Raw genomic sequence first — 16,970 nt, 5'->3', positions numbered from 1 at the left:
GCTCAATTTTCCTTTATAGTGCATAAACACTTCTTTTGGTATGATGGGAGCACAATGATAAATTTGTTCAGTGGAAAAGGATTGGAGAGCATCTCTTTAATTTCTTCCCTCTGCCATGATTTCCTGGGTAGAAATTATTTCAGTTGCTATATGCGCTCATCAATTTTGATTCCAAAATTTATATCTTGTTGGTCGATTTATTTTAATTGCAAAATCTGTATGAGATTTCTTTTTTATTTGATACCATTGTTCTATGTTGTGAGCTTATGATTACTTTCAGATTCTATTAAAAAATTATGTGCACAATTGTTTAAAGCTTTTTTAAGATGTTAGGAATAGTTTGCTTGTATTTATCAGATTTTCATGTGTTTTTCAGCTTTTAGGGTTTTGGTTTGATAATGTTGATATTAGGCGAGGCTTCTATACCAAGTATTCACTATCTGGACCTGTCTGAATGTTATTTGGACTCTGCTATAAGGAGGATATTTAAAGCGCTTAGTTGCTTATAAGATGTTACAGTTGGGTTGGGAGATTTCTGAGTTTAGCAACATAATTTCTTTTGAAGTGCACAAAAACTTACACAACTTTGGGAAAAGAAGGATGTCTTAGTGTCATAGATGTGCTCTTATCATATATCTATTTTATATTTAATGGTTTTTTGAGTCTTCCAATCAGAGAGAAACCATCATATGTAAGCCACTGAGTATTCAGTTTACTTATTATGCTGAACTCCAATTTTCGGCTGTCTAACTTATATAGCAAGTTTTTCTCAGAGAATAGTCTATGGAGATACCTGCTGAATTTAATTTTTTTGAAATAAAAACAGTATAGGATTGATACCAACAATGGTGAATTTATGGGTATTATTTGCCGTTCAGACTGCCAAATTTTAATCTCCTGTTTCTTTTCTTTTTGTCTTCCTTTACAGAAAATGGAGAGAATGAATTAAAGACCGGAAAACTCTTACAAGGGGTTGTTAAAAGTGTTGATAAAATGCGTAAAGTTGTTTACCTGAGTTCTGATCCGTCTGTGGTGGCTAAAACTGTAGTATGTCCCAATCATTTAATATATCAATTCTCTCTTTTGGAAAAAAAAAAAAATTGTGCATACAGTTTCTTATTTATTCAGCTTGTACCTGTTTTCTTTCTTTGATAGAAAATGTTTTGTTGTGATGTTGTACAGACAAAGGATATTAAGGGCATCTCAATTGATCTTCTAATTCCAGGCGTGATGGTTAATGCCCGTGTGCATTCTGTACTTCAAAATGGAATTATGTTGTCATTTCTTACATACTTCACTGGAACTGTAAGAGCCATGAACAGTTTGATAGAGATAAAACAGGTTAAAAGGCTTCATGATTCTGCTATTTCATTTCTTTCTATTTCACATTTTCAGGTTGACATATTCCATCTGCAAAATCCATTTTCCACCAAAAAGTGGCAGGATGATTATATTCAAAATAAGAAGGTACTGTTTCATTTTATCCTTCAACTGATCTTGGATTACTGCTGAAAAATATTTTAATATGATCTCTTTCTATAGAAAGTTTAGTTTATGTTTCTTATCAGTTTTCGTTTATGTTCATGATACATGAGCTTCGATAATTGAACTCGTGAGATTTATGCTTCACATTGTAGATGCTAGTTTGAAACTTTTATTCTAACGTCATGCTTCAAAGATGAGGAGAAGAGTGAAAATAGGTTGATGGGCACATTCGTTTTGTCTCAGGCTAGTTAACTGAAACATCATATGTTTTTCTTTTTGATCTACAAAATGATAAGATATATCTGTTAGGACCTGGCTGTGACATATGATTTAACGGAACCGGAATTTTGAAAAAATATTAAAGTTTAAATAATTTTGGGATAATTTGGAGAAATTTGAAATGTTGGGGCAGAATTAGAATTAAAAGAAATAGTGAGAGCAGAAAAAGAATTTAGAAGAAAAAGAAGGTTTAGGAAGAGAGAAGAGAGGGAGTCGGGGAGAGAGAAGAAGGGAGTTAGTGAGAGAGAAGAAGAGAGTTAGTGAGAGAGAGGCAGAGAAGGTTTTAGAGAGAAAAATAGAGGCTGTTAGAGAGAGAGAGAGAGAGAGAGAGAGAGAGAGAGAGAGAGAGAGAGAGAGAGGGATATAAAGTTTAGAGGGAGAACAATAAACTGAGATTAAATTGCATAAAATTACATCTCTTAGATTTGATTTACAATTATTATTTATACACATGAAAGGGTACATGAGAATCATTATCAGTTATTGCAACTGTTCGAGTACATGAGAATTCTTATCAATCATAACATCTTCATAATTTTCTTGAATTTCAACAATCCCCCTCCCTCCTTGAGAATTAACCTTGCCCTCAAGGTTAAGATTTAACTTCCAAGCATTTGGTGTCAATGAATGTTATTATTTTTTATTATAATTATATATATAGATATTATTATATATAAGTATATATTTTTTACCGTGCTACCGAAGAACTCCCTACGGATCTTTTGCATCTTTTTTTCTTCTTTTGCTTCTTTCATTTCTTTTTCCACTTTTTCTTCTGTTTTTCTTTTCAACTTCCTCTTCTTTTGCGTTTCCTTCTTCCCTTTAATTCTCATCAGCGAGAGACAGAGAGGACAAGGGAATTGACTGGTTTGGTTTGGTTCAGTGGGGTCTGACCTGTTCGGTTCAATGAACCTATTCGGTTTGAACTGGGTTTGGTATGACCCCATATTACCCTTGAACCAGTCTGGTTCGGACCATACAGCTTTAGGGTTTCTTCAACTGGTTCAGTCATTGAATAGGTTTTAGGGTTTTTCCCTTAGAAATCGGTTCACTCCTTTTTGTTTCATCTTCTTTGTCACGCCGCAAAGGGAAAAGAAGAATCCCACTCTTCGCGCACCGCTGCAACAGTTGTTGTTGGTTTTGCATCCTCCAGAGAGGTAACGCCGCTGCTCAGCAACTGGATCATCAGATCGAGTTTTTGCTCTATCCGGTCGAAAAGTTTTGTAGTGTTAGTCATCACCGCCTACCATTAGGATATGAAACGTGGCTCTGATATTAAGTTGTTAGGACCCGGTTTTGATATGTGATTTATAGGAACTGAAATTTGGAAAAGATATTAAAGTTAAAATAATTTTGGACTATTTTAGAGAAATTTAAAAAATTGAGGGCAGAATTAGAATTATAAGAAATAGTGAGGGCAAAAAAGGAATTTAGAAGAAAAAGAAGGTTTTGGAAGAGAGAGAAGGGAGGGAGTCGGGGGAGAGAAGAAGAGAGTTAGTGAGAGAGAGAAAGAGGAGGCTGTTAGAGAGAGAGAGAGGTAGCCGAGAGAGGAGAGACAGAATGAGATAAAAAGTTTAGAGAGAGAATAATAAACTGAGATTTTATTCTATAAAATAACATCTCTTGGGTTTGATTTACAACTATTATTTATAAACATGAAAGGGTACATGAGAATCATTATTCGTTATTGCAACTGTTCAGGTATATGAGAATTGTTACCAACCATTGTTTCATGATCTTATTCATGATTTTCTGGGATCTCAACAACATCTTGGGATTTTCATCCTTTTCCTACAAACATCAATGACTGAAAATTTTTTGACTTGGTGCCTTTGATCTCCATACAGGACTTTTTTTGTTCATACCGCCCATGATTCTGGAACTTTGTCCTTGATTCCTCAAGATCCTATTTTGGTTGGCTGCCCTTTGAATTGCTATTTTCTTGTAGCATCCCTTTGGGTTGCTATTTTCTTGTAGCTTCCCTTTGCGTTGCTATTTTCTTGTAGCTTCCATTTGGTTTGCTTTTTTCTTGTAGCTTCTGTATTGGTTTTGATGTATTTTTGTTTTTATTTTCTTTGGAGGGTAGCCTGCCTCTGGGTTGTATCTCTTATTTCCTTATATAACGTATTTCTTTTTTATGTAACAAAATGATTTTTTTGTTCGAAATAACTATATAACAAAATGATAAAGTAGATTATTTGCCATAACTTGTTAAAAAGCTCTATGACTAAAATATTGTAGGCAAAGGAGTTCTGTTTGGCCTAAATAATTGAAGTCTTTGTGTTTACATAATGGGTTTTTTGCCATAACATGGCGAAAACTATTTATTGCAGTTTATGATCTTTGGCTCTTTTGCTGGGTTATAATCATTATCTCCTTATTATTTTATGGTGTTTTTCTTTTAAAGATTTGGTTTCACGTTTATAATCAAATCGTGCTTTCTTGTCCATCATATTTTCTTAGTTATTGTTTGTTTTTACTGACGTAATATTGGAGCTGTTTGATACAGGTTAATGCTCGTATCCTATTTGTGGATCCATCGACTAGAGCAGTTGGCCTGACTTTGAATCCTCATCTTGTCCATAACAAGGCTCCTCCTTTAGTAAGTTCATTAAAAAGTTTGTTTTTCGTGCTTTATGGTTGGATCACAGCAGCTGTAAAGACGAATTTCCAATGTTCAAGATCTTCATGCCTCTAACTATTATCTTAAAACTGTTTTAAATCAATGCTTAATTTATTTCAGATGATTCTTTACAAATATTATTTTTATTATGCGAGGTTACAAAAGCAATGTTTTTAGGCTTTTGCTTGGTTTTTGCAAAGGATATTCTGGCGGGGGATTACCTCTTTAGTTTTTTTTTGGATTAAAGGTTCGATAAATACTCTATAGAACAAAGAGGATGACTCGATATAAAAAAATCAAGGGTCTGGAACTATCTATTTTTGAGTATGTTAAAACCATCTATCCTCTACCCCATCAAAAGCTCTCCTGGTTTTCTCCTTCCACGATCCAGAATATGGTAAGAGGAATAATCTCCACCTGCTTCCTTCGACCACTAATGCCCTTCCATGCCCAAATTTGTTCCCTCACTGAACCAACCACAACCCAACTGATCCAAGCAGTCCATAAACCATAATCCATAGCTTGTATCTTACGGGGCGCCAAAGCAAAAGATGATTACAGGTTTCCTCTGCCTTTTTACAAAAATATCAAGTGTTAACTAGAATCTTTCCCCTTTTATTCAGGTTATCGATTGTCAGACAACATTTCTGCTAGCCTCCCAGGAAAAAAACAAAACTTCGGGGGGGGTTATTCTTGGCTTCTACATCTGCCGGTAGGGGAGTGCGCTCCATTATCGTTATGCGTGAACAGATTTTTGTAGAAAAATTTTACTGTGGACATATTATTCGCTGCGAGCTTCCACTGTGGAATGTCAATACTGTCATTCAAAGTAATAAGAGGAAGGTATGCAGTAGCTCCTCGCACTCACCAATTTCCCGGTCATTTAGATTTCTCGACACAAACACTTGCCACTCCCTCATCCCTTCACTATACCTTCCACAATAGATTCACAAATCTAGATGTTTTTCCTCTACGCAATAGCATAGATATATGGGAACTTATCCCTAAGGCTCCCACCATCGAACCAGGAATCTTCCCCAACCAGATTTTATCCCCCCATTAGCTTTCCAACTGATATTCTTCTGAAAGTTTTCCCACCCTAGACCTATCTTCTTCCATAAACTCTTCCTATGTGGTCTACTTCCCACTTTTGTAAAACACTCGCTATTGTCCCTTCCATATTTAGCTACAATAGTTCTTTTCCACATAGCACCTTCCTCATTGATGAATCTTCATAGCCACTTATCCTGTAATGTTTCATTCATCTCAACCATTGAGTGCATGCCTAAACCACTAACATGCATAGGTTTTTTAATCTCACTCCATGCAACTAGATGATACTTCCTTCTATCTCCTGTGTCACTCCAAAGGATACAAATTTGAATGACTTCTAATCTCTTGGCCATGCCTTTCGGGATTGTCGCCAGAGACGTGTAGTAGATGGGTAGATTATCGAGAGTGCTCTTAATAAGCGCGAGTCTACCTCCTTTAGATAACATAGCTTGTTTCTATCCTGCAAATCTCTTTTCTAAATCTGTTCACCACCGGATCCGATGTCCTTTCCTCCTTGAACCTAACACCTAAAGGCAAATGCAAACGCAAATACGTGATCGGCAAGCTAACAAGTCTACACCCCAAAGCCCTCGCCAAACCATCTCCTGAACCCAATCTCACAACTTTCGACTTGGCAAGATTGATGTTGAACCCAAATATTGCTTGAAAACCCATCAAAACACATATGATATTCAATAAAGCTCCCCTCTTTGGTTCACAGAAAAGTACGGTATCATCAGCAAAAGACAAATGAGTTATTTTCTCCGAGACCCATCCTCCTCAAATTGTAATCCACAAATTTCAAATTCACATGATTATATGCCTTTTTCCATGTCTAACTTAGACAACACTCCTTTTCTTTTCCTATAAATGAGTTCATCAAGCACTATGTTAGCAATTAAGGCTACATCCAAGATTTGCCTTCCTCCCCAAAAGCATGTTGGTGTTCCCCAATCAACTTGTCAATGACCCTCACCAGCCTCTTTGCAAGGACCTTAGCTATAAGTTTGTATATACCCAATTTCCAAATAACTTTTGAGAAGAAACGATATTTTTCATTAAAATTATGACCGGTCAAAAAAGAGTAGAGAGCTGATATTCAAGAAGCCATTTTTTTTTTAATTTCCAATGTAGTTTATTGTTTTAATTTTGCAGCTGTGTGTTTGCCAATAAGTGAAGTAAGGATTGATAATCTTCTAGTTCCCAATCTTGAAGGTTTCTCATTACTGGGACACTCCAAGAGGCAGGAATGACTGAACCAGCAATATCATTTAGCAATCTCGTAGATAAGAGGATATTTATCTTTTAATTTTTTTAAACTGCACCAAATTTTTTTTTCAGAAACGAACCTTGAACCCATTACCAATATTCCATTTTGAGCATTGAAATATCATATTATTTAGTATGATGATGTTCTTCTATAAACTGTAACCATAGTTACTGTTTTTAATATAAGAGAGATTTTATGGATTGCCAATATACCATTTTGAGTCTATCATCATTTTCTAGAGGCTGTCATGTTCATTTCAATATCTCCAAATCCATTTATCAAGAATTGCCTTATTTTGTTTGACTATTGATTTTAGTCCTAGGCCCCCTTCTTTTAAGGGTTTTTTGATCTCCAACCAATTCATTAAATGGTATTTCTTGCAATTTTCACTATCACCCCAAAAAAAGTTACATTGGATTTGCTCTAATTTTTTTGTCACCTTATTTAGTATGTTAAGCACCGATAAAAAGTAAATCGGGAGATTGGAGAGTGTGCTTCTAATCAAGGTCAATCTACCTCCTTTTGATAGAAATTTTTTCTTTTAGGTATATAATCTATTATTGAACAAATCGATCACAGCTTCCCAATAGTTACTGTCATTGTACTTGATGCCAAGAGAAACGCCAAGGTAAGCGATAGGTAACTGTGTCTGTTTGCAGCCCAAAACCACACTGAAGTCTTCATTTTTGGAGCTGTTTCCCAACAAAACCATATTAGATTTTTGGAGATTTATATTAAAACCGGAGACGGCCTGAAAGCATAGTAGAATACATTTTAGGAAGATGAGGGAGCTGACATCCGGTTGACAGAAAATCAATGTATCATCAGCGAAGAAAAGATGGAAAATTTCCGTTTTGTGATCTCTGTTACCTACAGTAATCCCTTTAATCAAGTTCAGTGATTTTGCTTTCTTAATAAGTTGATTCAGTGCTTCCATCACAATAATAAATAAGAGTGGAGAAAGGGGATCCCCTTGCCATAAGTTTCTAGAGGCATTGAAAAAAGTGGAGGGCCTGCAGTTGACGATCACAGCAAAACTAATAGTAGAAACACATGTTTTTATCCAATTTCTCCATTTGGGTCCAAAACCAAGTTTCAAAAGCATATAATTATGGTCTTTTCCATGTCAAGTTTACATAGAATTCCTTCTTTGTTGTTCTAATGACTTCGTCAACTGTTTCATTAGCAATTAAAATGGCATCAGCAATCTGTCTCCCAGGAACGAATGTGTGTTGACAGTTTCCAATGATGTTCTTAAATATCTTTGACAATCTTTTTGTCAGTACTTTTGATAATAATTTGTAAATACACGCAATGAAACTTATAGGACAAAAATCATTATAATTATTTGGCTGAGCTCGTTTGGGGATCATGACAAGAAAAGTTGAGTTGATTTTACAAAGGTGTTGTGGCTGTAGAAATCATTGCGACTTTGTCCCTATCACATTCCTCAAGGCTGCCCAAGATTACCTCTTCAGTGAATTTTTCTTCAAGCTGATCTCTTTCACCATCACTTAAACTATTGTATGGGAGATTGTCAAGATTGGGCCTCTAGTTATATTCTTCACAAAACAATTTTTGAAAGTGTTTTTTTGCCCCGTCTCTCAAAGTTTCATTACCTTTGATGCATCTGTCATTCACAACAAGTTCGTCAACAAAATTTACTCTTCTTCTGTGGTTAGCTAACATGTGAAAATATTTAGAATTTTTGTTCTTGTCTCTTGATTTCTGTTTCCAAGAAATTGCTTCTAAATGTAGTTTTTGTGCCAAATCAGCTTTCAAGGAATCCTTTTATTCGTATCAGATATAGACAATGAAACATTTTCCTCTTTTCTGTCAAGGAAATCAATCTTTGATAGGATGTTGTTGATGTTTTCCTCTTTCCTTCTGCATGCATTTTTCGCCCAAGTTTTGATTTCTATTTTAAGTTTTTTTAATATTTGAGCAATCTTGAAGCTGATAGTGCCAGAAATATGAGTATGAGTCTAGACATTTATCACCAGGGATTTGAAGCTGTCATTACCCAGCCAATTATTATCAATTCTGAATGTAATGAGACCCCATTTGATTCCGTTAGAGGAGAGCATGATTAGGAAATGATCTGAAGTGGGTCTAGAGAGCACATTTTGATTGATCCCAGCTAGTTCAAGAAGCAAGTTGAATGAAACTAGACATCTGTCAATTCTTGAATAAGATGGATGTTCCCTTTGATTGCTCCAAGTCCGCCGGCCCCCTTTTAATGGAAGATCATTGAGATCCGAATTGTCAATAAACTTTTGAAATTCCTCTATATCAGATTGTGAAGACATAGTTCTGCCTGACCTTTCAGAACTTCTTAAAATCATATTGAAATCACCTCTGACAACACCCCTATTGGAAGATCATTGAGGTTCACAATGCCTTTCTTTATTACATGGAAAAATTCTTAAAGGTAACCCATGTTGAAACCGTTCGGACCAGGTGCCTTATATTTTTTACATGACTTGAGGGCATCGAAGGTCTCATCCTCAGAAAAAACTCTCTCCAACTCAAACCTGCTGGCGTCATCCTAGTCCCTAAACTCCAACCCATCAAGCTTAGGTCTCCATCCCACTTCTTCTTTATATAGTCTATAAAAATAATCCCTGGCCTCTCTCCTTAACTGCTCATGCCCCCCACTACTTTATTATTGATCTCCAAAGATTCCACATAGTTAGTTCTTCTATGGTGGCTTTCCATGCAATGAAAATGACTTAAAGCGCCTTGATGTTGGTGCACTATTGATGTTTGTTTTCTGAGGCCGGAAAGATAGAATTTCATTTGGTTTTTGCCAATTTCATCTCTCTCTCTCTCTCTCTCTCTTGCCTTTTTCTGTTGCTTCTTTCTATGTAACCTTACTCATGGTTGTTGTAGTGAAGAGATGAAAATTCTTGTCTAGAAACTGACTAGGTTTATTTATACTCTGTGTTACCCTGTTATGGACTTTCTTTTATTTTCCTGGTGCAGCATGTTACGACTGGGGATATATATGATCAATCAAAAATAGTCCGAGTTGACAGAGGATTGGGCCTTCTTCTTGATATTCCTTCTGCTCCAGCATCAACTCCAGCATATGCTAATGTATGTTTAGCTTGTGCTGTTCATCATTTTCCCAGTAAATCAGACTTTTGGTTTTGTGCTTTTCATGTTTTATAGCATTAACTGCAGATATTTGATGTGGCTGAGGATGACGTCCGGAAACTAGATAAAAAGTTCAAGGAAGGGAGCTGTGTTCGTGTTCGAATTCTTGGGTTCAGACACTTGGAGGGACTTGCTACTGGGATTTTGAAGGTTGGTTTGAACTCATCAAGTACTTTGGAAATTGAATACTTCTGTAATGTGAAACTTTGATGCTGCAGTGTGCTTATAGCATTCAAGCAAATAAACTTTTTTGAAAATAGTGAGAGCTGGTGTTTGTCATGTTAAAGATAGTTCTAAAAATTCTGCAATAGGTGTTGGTTCTAGAACTGGTGTCCATTCCACCACCAATTTCAACTGTCTTAGTGTTTATACAATATCATTTTCATTGTCTGAAGATTTATGTGCATCACTAAATGTTTGTTGATTGTTGTTTGGCATATTTGGTCTTCATTTTTTTATCCTTCTTTTCCTATCAAACAGGAAAGTGCTTTTGAGGGGCCAGTATTCACCCATTCGGATGTCAAGCCTGGAATGGTGGTGAGAGCTAAAGTTACAGCCGTTGACAGCTTTGGTGCAATTGTGCAATTTCCTGGTGGTGTGAAGGCACTTTGTCCTCTCCGACATATGTCTGAGTTTGAAATTTCAAAGCCTGGAAAAAAATTTAAGGTCCTTACCTGGAAAGATGAGGATGTTATCGTGAACTAACTGTTATTCTTATATTTTAAAAGTTCTTGATAATTAATTTTAAAGCTCTGCTTTCTCTGTGGCATTGTTTTTCTGTACAGGTTGGTGCTGAATTGGTGTTCCGGGTTCTTGGATGTAAGTCTAAGAGAATAACGGTTACCCACAAGAAAACACTTGTATGTCCCCTCTGATTTCTGTTTCCTTGTGTGTCTTGGTCTATTTTGAAAAAAATTTGTCTGAATCTCTTTTCTTTGGTGAATAGTTTGTTTGAGGTGTAGATTGAAAAAAAATGAGAGATGGTTTGAAGTTTACCGAAGGTTAATAGCACTTACTTGGATGGCTGAAGTTTTAATTTAAATAACTAAAATTTTTTTGTCATATTATCATCGTGGAGAGCAGTTATTGTTTGTAACAAAGATATTGTTGTACATTTATTTAATAAAACAGCATCCAATGTGTTTTTCTATTTTATCTTTTGGTCATCGAGTTTCTTTTTTACTTAAGTCTTTTTGGTCCTCTAGTATAACTAACTTTCTCTTTTCTATTTTCACCACGACTGCCAATTTTTCATTAAAAATACATCCCTTCCACTCCCTCAGGGTCATATCTGCTGCCATCGTGTTTTGAGGCTTTAAGATAGTCTTTTTTTTAATTTTCTGCATTTGATTATGCTTGATTTTACTTTCATAGTTTGTTTCTGGTTAGTTAGTGTTAAGTCAAAAATACTATATGTAGCTCACACACTAGTACCTTAAAAGCAATTGCTGATTTTACTTTCCATGGTTACCTCTTTCTTTGCATATCTATTTTTGTGCCTTGAGATAGTGCCCAATCTTATTGGTGCCCTTTTTTCTGTTAGTTTTACATGCTACTTGAGTAACAAGAATATATATTCAACAATAAATCTTTAACTAATAAGTGAATCTTTTTGGATAAATTTTTATTTGTAATTTTCGCTCAATATTGACATCCACATGTCCATTTGGTTTACAAAACTTCAACAAATTTTCAAGTTTGTGATTTGTGCTTTATTGTAAGCAGTCTGTCCATTCTAATGCTGACACTTATTATGGATTACTTTTTCCAGGTGAAATCGAAACTTCCAATTTTAAGTTCATACGCAGATGCAACTGACGGGTTATTGACACATGGATGGATAACAAAGATTGAAAAACATGGATGCTTTGTCCGGTTTTATAATGGAGTCCAAGGATTTGTTCCCAGGCTAGTTCACAAGATCTAGATCACAGTTACTATAACTATGCTCACATGGATATGTATAGATGCTTACTTCTATTTGTGATTCTTCTACTTCTGTTCTGTATGTTGTGATCCCTCTGTGGCATGTTAAATTTCCTCCGCTCTATAATGTTTTGGACTTATTCTAAGAGGTGCTAGCTTATTTGTTCCTTGTTGTCTCCCGTAACCCTGTTTTCATGGTTTTTCATGGTTTAGACTGCTCCGCTTTTGCTCACTGTTACTATACAAATTGCTTTTACTTATTATCATCTTGTTTTTTCTTTCCTTTGCTTTTTTCCTTCCTTTCTGGTTGTATGAATAGATGCTGTTGCCACTTGGCTTTTGCTTATGGGCTTTATTGCATTTTTCATATTGTTCTGGCATAGAATGTTTCATGTTTTGAGGAAAATTGGAAATCTAGATTTGTCTTTCTTCTTTTTTGTTGGTTTGAAGTGGGTGGGACTTGGTGGAAGCTGAAGTTTCTAAAGAGTCAATGACAACAGTTGCCTTAATTCCAAGTTTGCTTTTCTTGGGTGATTTGAATGCTAGAAGAAGAGAGTTTTTGGTGTTATGGAGTCCTTTCTATCTGGTCGAAGAGGCTAATGGCTCCATCTGTAGAGCTTCTGGTTTAAAGGGCTTATAGTTTTTTGTAGTTATCTTCCTGTTTATCTAATATGTAGAGTCTTTATCATCTTCTTCTCTGGTGACAGCAAGGTTCTATCTTTTCCTATATAAAATCAGCTCCTTCTTCAGTTTAATTATCAGAAGTAGCTAATTGATTTTTCTTCATTTTGAAGCAGACATGAACTTGGGCTAGAACCTGGGAGTGATCCAAGTTCTTTGCATCATGTTGGAGAAGTTGTCAAATGTAGAATAACTGGTTCTGTTCCTGCTTTACGGAGGATCAACCTTAGCTTGATAACAAAGCCTCTAAGGTTTGTTCACTTCAACAATTAATCTTTAGGTTGATGCTTTTGTATTTCCTTGTGGAAACAAACTTTTTTGTTTAGAATAATATAAGAGAATACATTGACAAAAGTATTCTTCTATGGGAAGGCTCTTTAGCCAGATGGGTGGACCCTGTTGGTATCCGATGCCTACTTATGACCCATTATCTTGCCACCAAGACACACACACACACACACACACAAAAGGAACAAAAATGTGGCAGGAGGTTGTGATAAATTCTGTCGGCTGTCACTTCCCACCTAGTTTGAGTGAATGCATATATCTGATGAGTCAGGCATTCAGGGCTCCATGGTGAAGTTTACAAGTCTTGGATTTTTATGTCCTGCTTTTTTCATAAATTTTGACTATAAATTTTGTCTGAAATTTCATACAGGGTTTCTGAAGATGATGCAATCAAGTTAGGTAGCCTTATTTCCGGAGTTGTTGATATTGTTACTCCCCATGCAGTAATTGTTCGTGTTAATTCAAACGGTTACTTAAAGGGTACAATTTCTACTGAACATTTGGCAGATCGACATGGTGCGTCTCTCTTTTACCTTGAATTTATTTCTGCACTAGTTTTAGTTCTGGTTTGTCTTCTTGCTTAATGGTATTCGTTGAGTATCTATGGTTGTAGAGCAAGCAACTTTGATGAAGTCGGTTCTAAAGCCTGGATATGAGTTTGATCAGTTACTAATACTAGGTATGCTTGTAAGTTATTTTCCGTATCAATATTTCAGCATATTTTACATCTTCCTCCTTTTCTCTTTTAATATTTCTATAAGCTATTTTCGTTTGTGGTTTGTGTTTTCTGAAAGAATTTCTTTTATGTGGATGTCTGGGTTATATGTGCTTTCTTGAAGGAATTATTTGATGATAAACCTCCAGCTTTCTTCCTGTTTCTGTTAGTGCAATATTCTCCCTGTACTGTCCCGCCTCTTTCTGCTCTTCCCCCTTCCCAGCCAAAAAGAAAAAACAGAAGCTGAGTGTGTCAAGAAGACTTAATGATTCTTGTCCTAACATTAATGGTAGTAGTTAGAAAATTTTCTTCCTGATTTCTTCAGATATTGAAGGCAACAATTTACTACTGTCCGCAAAGAACTCCCTTGTCAATTCAGCTCAAGACCTTCCTTCTGATCTGAGCCAGATTCGCCCTAACTCAGTTGTTCATGTAAGTAACTGGAGCCACTTGGCCACTGATATAACTGGTTGCTAAGCTTGTTTGCAGAAAGAGTGTAATTGATTCTTACTGCTTTTGAGTGAACCAGGGGTATATCTGTAACTTGATTGAGACGGGTTGCTTTGTTCGTTTTCTTGGTCGTTTAACTGGTTTCTCCCCGAGAAGCAAGGTAAGTGTTCTTCTTATTACGTTTTATTTTAATTGCTTTTATTAATTTATATATGACTTTTAGTCAATTGAGACTTTGGCATTTTCCTTTTCTTTTGAAGGCAATGGATGAACTGAAAGTTAATATTTCAGAAGCCTTTTACATTGGGCAATCTGTTCGCAGTAATGTACTTGAGGTTAGTGAATGTTTCTTCTTCTATCTCCCACCCCTCTGCACCCCAAAATAAAAAAAAAGAAATTGCACATTCTTTCTGATTTATGATCACTTATTTTTCTTTTAGGTTAATGCTGATGCAGGTAGAGTAACACTTTCGCTGAAGCAGTCATGCTGCTCTTCAACAGATGCATCTTTTATACAAGAATATTTTCTGTTGGATGAAAAGGTAATCTCATTTGAAGAATATGCTATGATGCCTATTTTGTTATTACTGGCCCTTTTTCTTTTTGGTCTTAGTTAAATTTGGCTTTGATGGCGGGAGAAGGTGACTTTTTAATATTCCTTTGTGTTAAAACGCACGGGCTGTACAAGGATATTTTGTTGCCTCTTTTATATAGGAACTAGCTGTCTGTTCTTTATTGGGTTTACTTTGTTTTGTTCCGGCCCATCTGGCATCTCAGATTCCTTTTATTCTCGATTTCTAAGGGATATCCTGTTCTCGTGTTCTAATAATACTTATTTTCTAAAAAATAGGCCTTCATCATGGTCCATTTCATTTGCTTCCTAGTGATGCTTCATTATTATCAAGCAAAATTGCATATTTTGTGTCATCTTACAAATTGCACTAATTAGTCAGAAGCCATATAAGATTCTGATACATATCATCTTTTCTATCAGTACTTTGTGATAATCATGTACTTATCTCATTCTTTTATCCAGATTACTAAGCTGCAATTATCAGGCTCTAAGAGTTCCGGGTTAAAGTGGCTGGAAGGATTTGAAATTGGCAGCATTGTTGAGGGAAGAGTACTGGAGGCAAAGGATGTTGGAATTGTTGTCAGTTTCGAGGAATATAGCGATGTTGTTGGTTTTATTGCCCATAATCAATGTATGCTTCGTGAAATTTTATTTAAGTAGTTGTTTTCCTCTTAGCTATCTATCAGTAACCTCAAAGAAATTATAATATCTGCAGTACCACCTGGAAATATTTTGGAACCAGGCTCTGTTGTTGAGGCTGTGGTTTTAGATGTTGGCAAGACTGAATGCCTTGTCGAATTATCTCTGAAGCCCGAGTTCATTAATAAATCAGAGAAAGAGAAATCTCGCAAAGAAGCTAAGAAGGTTAAGGTTTTTCACCCTGCCTCTCTTACTGATTTACTATGATGCTTTTGTTTACCACATTGAATATGTGGATTTGATATAAATCTGAATAGTGCCAGAAGAAAAGAATTTATTGCAATTTTTGGAACTTTTCAACTTGGTCTAATTAAACCATCCTTGATTTTAGAAGCGGAAAAGGGAAGAACCGAAGGAGTTGGAGTTGTATCAGACAGTGAATGCAATTGTGGAAATAGTGAAGGAGCATTACTTGGCAAGTGTTTGATGCTATTATTTTGTCATGTGATATCTTGCAATAAACATTTTCAAGCATTTCTCAACTATTTTTCTTCTTAAATCAGGTTCTGTCGATTCCAGAGTATAACTATGCTATAGGATATGCTTCGATATCAGACTATAACACGCAGAAGTTGCCACGAAGAGAGTTTTTAAATAGACAAAGGTGAGCATGGTTTTATTCTTTTTCCCTCTAATCTCTTCAATGTTGCCACCTGAATTGGTTAGAAATTTGCTCGGGGATTATAGTCTCTGCTCTGATTCCCTTTCTCTTGTTTTTGATGCTTGCCTTTTGCCTTTTTGCATTTCAGAAATAGGGAATCTAATTGTTTGGATCTAGCCACTGTGCAGTAATATCTAATTGTTTGGATCTAGCTACCGTGCAGTAATAAGAAAAAATTGTGTTCACAAGCCAAGAAGTGTGCTACTTGTGCAAAGATATAGATTTCCAATCCCTGTTTTTTATATTTTTGGAATTGTGGTAATACCATCAACAGAGTTCACTGATGGAATTTAGTGCACAACTTATATTAGCCCTTAATAGCTTCAGGAGAGACCATTTGCTTCATTGTAGTCTTTGATATCCAACAAATGCATCAGCTGCACCCCTCTGAGAGTTTCATGGCAGTGGGAGTTATTGCTATTATTCTGCCTTTCTTCAGACCATTGTTGCCAAAAGATCTGGTCCAACCCAAGGACCCTAGCCAAATCCGAGCTCAGGTGCCCCTCTTCCAAGCAATCCCATCCAAAGCACTAGTGGCCCAACTAAGTAGGCGATTGGAGCAGATGTTGCTTGTGTTGTCAGTTTTAAAACTGTTGTTAAGATAGTTGTTCACTAAAACAGCTTTTAGTCAAAAATTGTTTGGTGTTTGGTCGAAATAGCTGTAGAAGTGCTGTCATTTTTAAAAAGCAAAAAGTTGTGTATTCATTAGAAATGACTTTTGAGATTTCAAATGTAAATGTTTAGTAAAAACCAAAGTCATCTTTTAAAAATTATGCATGTAACTTTTGTATTTAAACTTATTAAAACAGATTTTGACTTTGACTTTTGCCAAACAAAAGTACTTCGTATTTTATTTGTTTAGTTGCAAAAGCTTTTTTGAAACATAAAAGTCAAAGCCAAAAGCCCAGCAAAACGGGGTCTTCCTCCTTTTCTAATATGGGTATTGTTAAAAGAAACCTGATGCTAGAGTTTAGGCTTTTCTTTCATCTATTCTAGTGTATGGATAACCACACAAGTCCAATGTCCTAAGAGGTTTTGCCCCATCTACCACTTAGAGGCCCTTTCTCTGGTACCCCTTGCCTTGAGCTACATGCTTTTGAAACTAAA

The 16,970-nt window shown here is 35.9% G+C and overlaps 1 protein-coding gene across 4 annotated transcripts in view; it reads left to right on the top strand.

Moving 5' to 3' along the window:
* LOC110811658 (RIBOSOMAL RNA PROCESSING 5) overlaps positions 1-16,970 on the top strand; it is a 41,303-nt gene that overhangs the window by 14,037 nt on the left and 10,296 nt on the right. For 2 of the 4 annotated variants that reach the window (XM_022038210.2, XM_022038209.2), the window contains exons 7-26: positions 929-1,047; positions 1,183-1,305; positions 1,396-1,467; positions 4,274-4,366; positions 9,696-9,809; positions 9,897-10,019; positions 10,350-10,535; positions 10,655-10,729; positions 11,641-11,777; positions 12,593-12,727; positions 13,135-13,280; positions 13,378-13,443; positions 13,805-13,911; positions 14,009-14,089; positions 14,190-14,264; positions 14,370-14,471; positions 14,966-15,134; positions 15,219-15,367; positions 15,534-15,617; positions 15,706-15,806. In XM_022038210.2, coding sequence (XP_021893902.1) covers positions 929-1,047; positions 1,183-1,305; positions 1,396-1,467; positions 4,274-4,366; positions 9,696-9,809; positions 9,897-10,019; positions 10,350-10,535; positions 10,655-10,729; positions 11,641-11,777; positions 12,593-12,727; positions 13,135-13,280; positions 13,378-13,443; positions 13,805-13,911; positions 14,009-14,089; positions 14,190-14,264; positions 14,370-14,471; positions 14,966-15,134; positions 15,219-15,367; positions 15,534-15,617; positions 15,706-15,806 — 2,257 coding nt within the window. Of the gene's footprint in view, positions 1-928; positions 1,048-1,182; positions 1,306-1,395; positions 1,468-4,273; positions 4,367-9,695; positions 9,810-9,896; positions 10,020-10,349; positions 10,536-10,654; positions 10,730-11,640; positions 11,778-12,592; positions 12,728-13,134; positions 13,281-13,377; positions 13,444-13,804; positions 13,912-14,008; positions 14,090-14,189; positions 14,265-14,369; positions 14,472-14,965; positions 15,135-15,218; positions 15,374-15,533; positions 15,618-15,705; positions 15,807-16,970 lie in introns of all 4 variants that reach the window. The other 2 variants (XM_088210272.1, XM_088210271.1) reach the window with 1 other exon arrangement.

The sequence above is a fragment of the Carica papaya genome, chromosome 8, assembly GCF_054855325.1.
Source record: "Carica papaya isolate Zhongbai chromosome 8, ASM5485532v1, whole genome shotgun sequence".
NCBI lineage: Eukaryota > Viridiplantae > Streptophyta > Magnoliopsida > Brassicales > Caricaceae > Carica > Carica papaya.
This window is presented reverse-complemented; position numbering and strand designations above follow the sequence as displayed.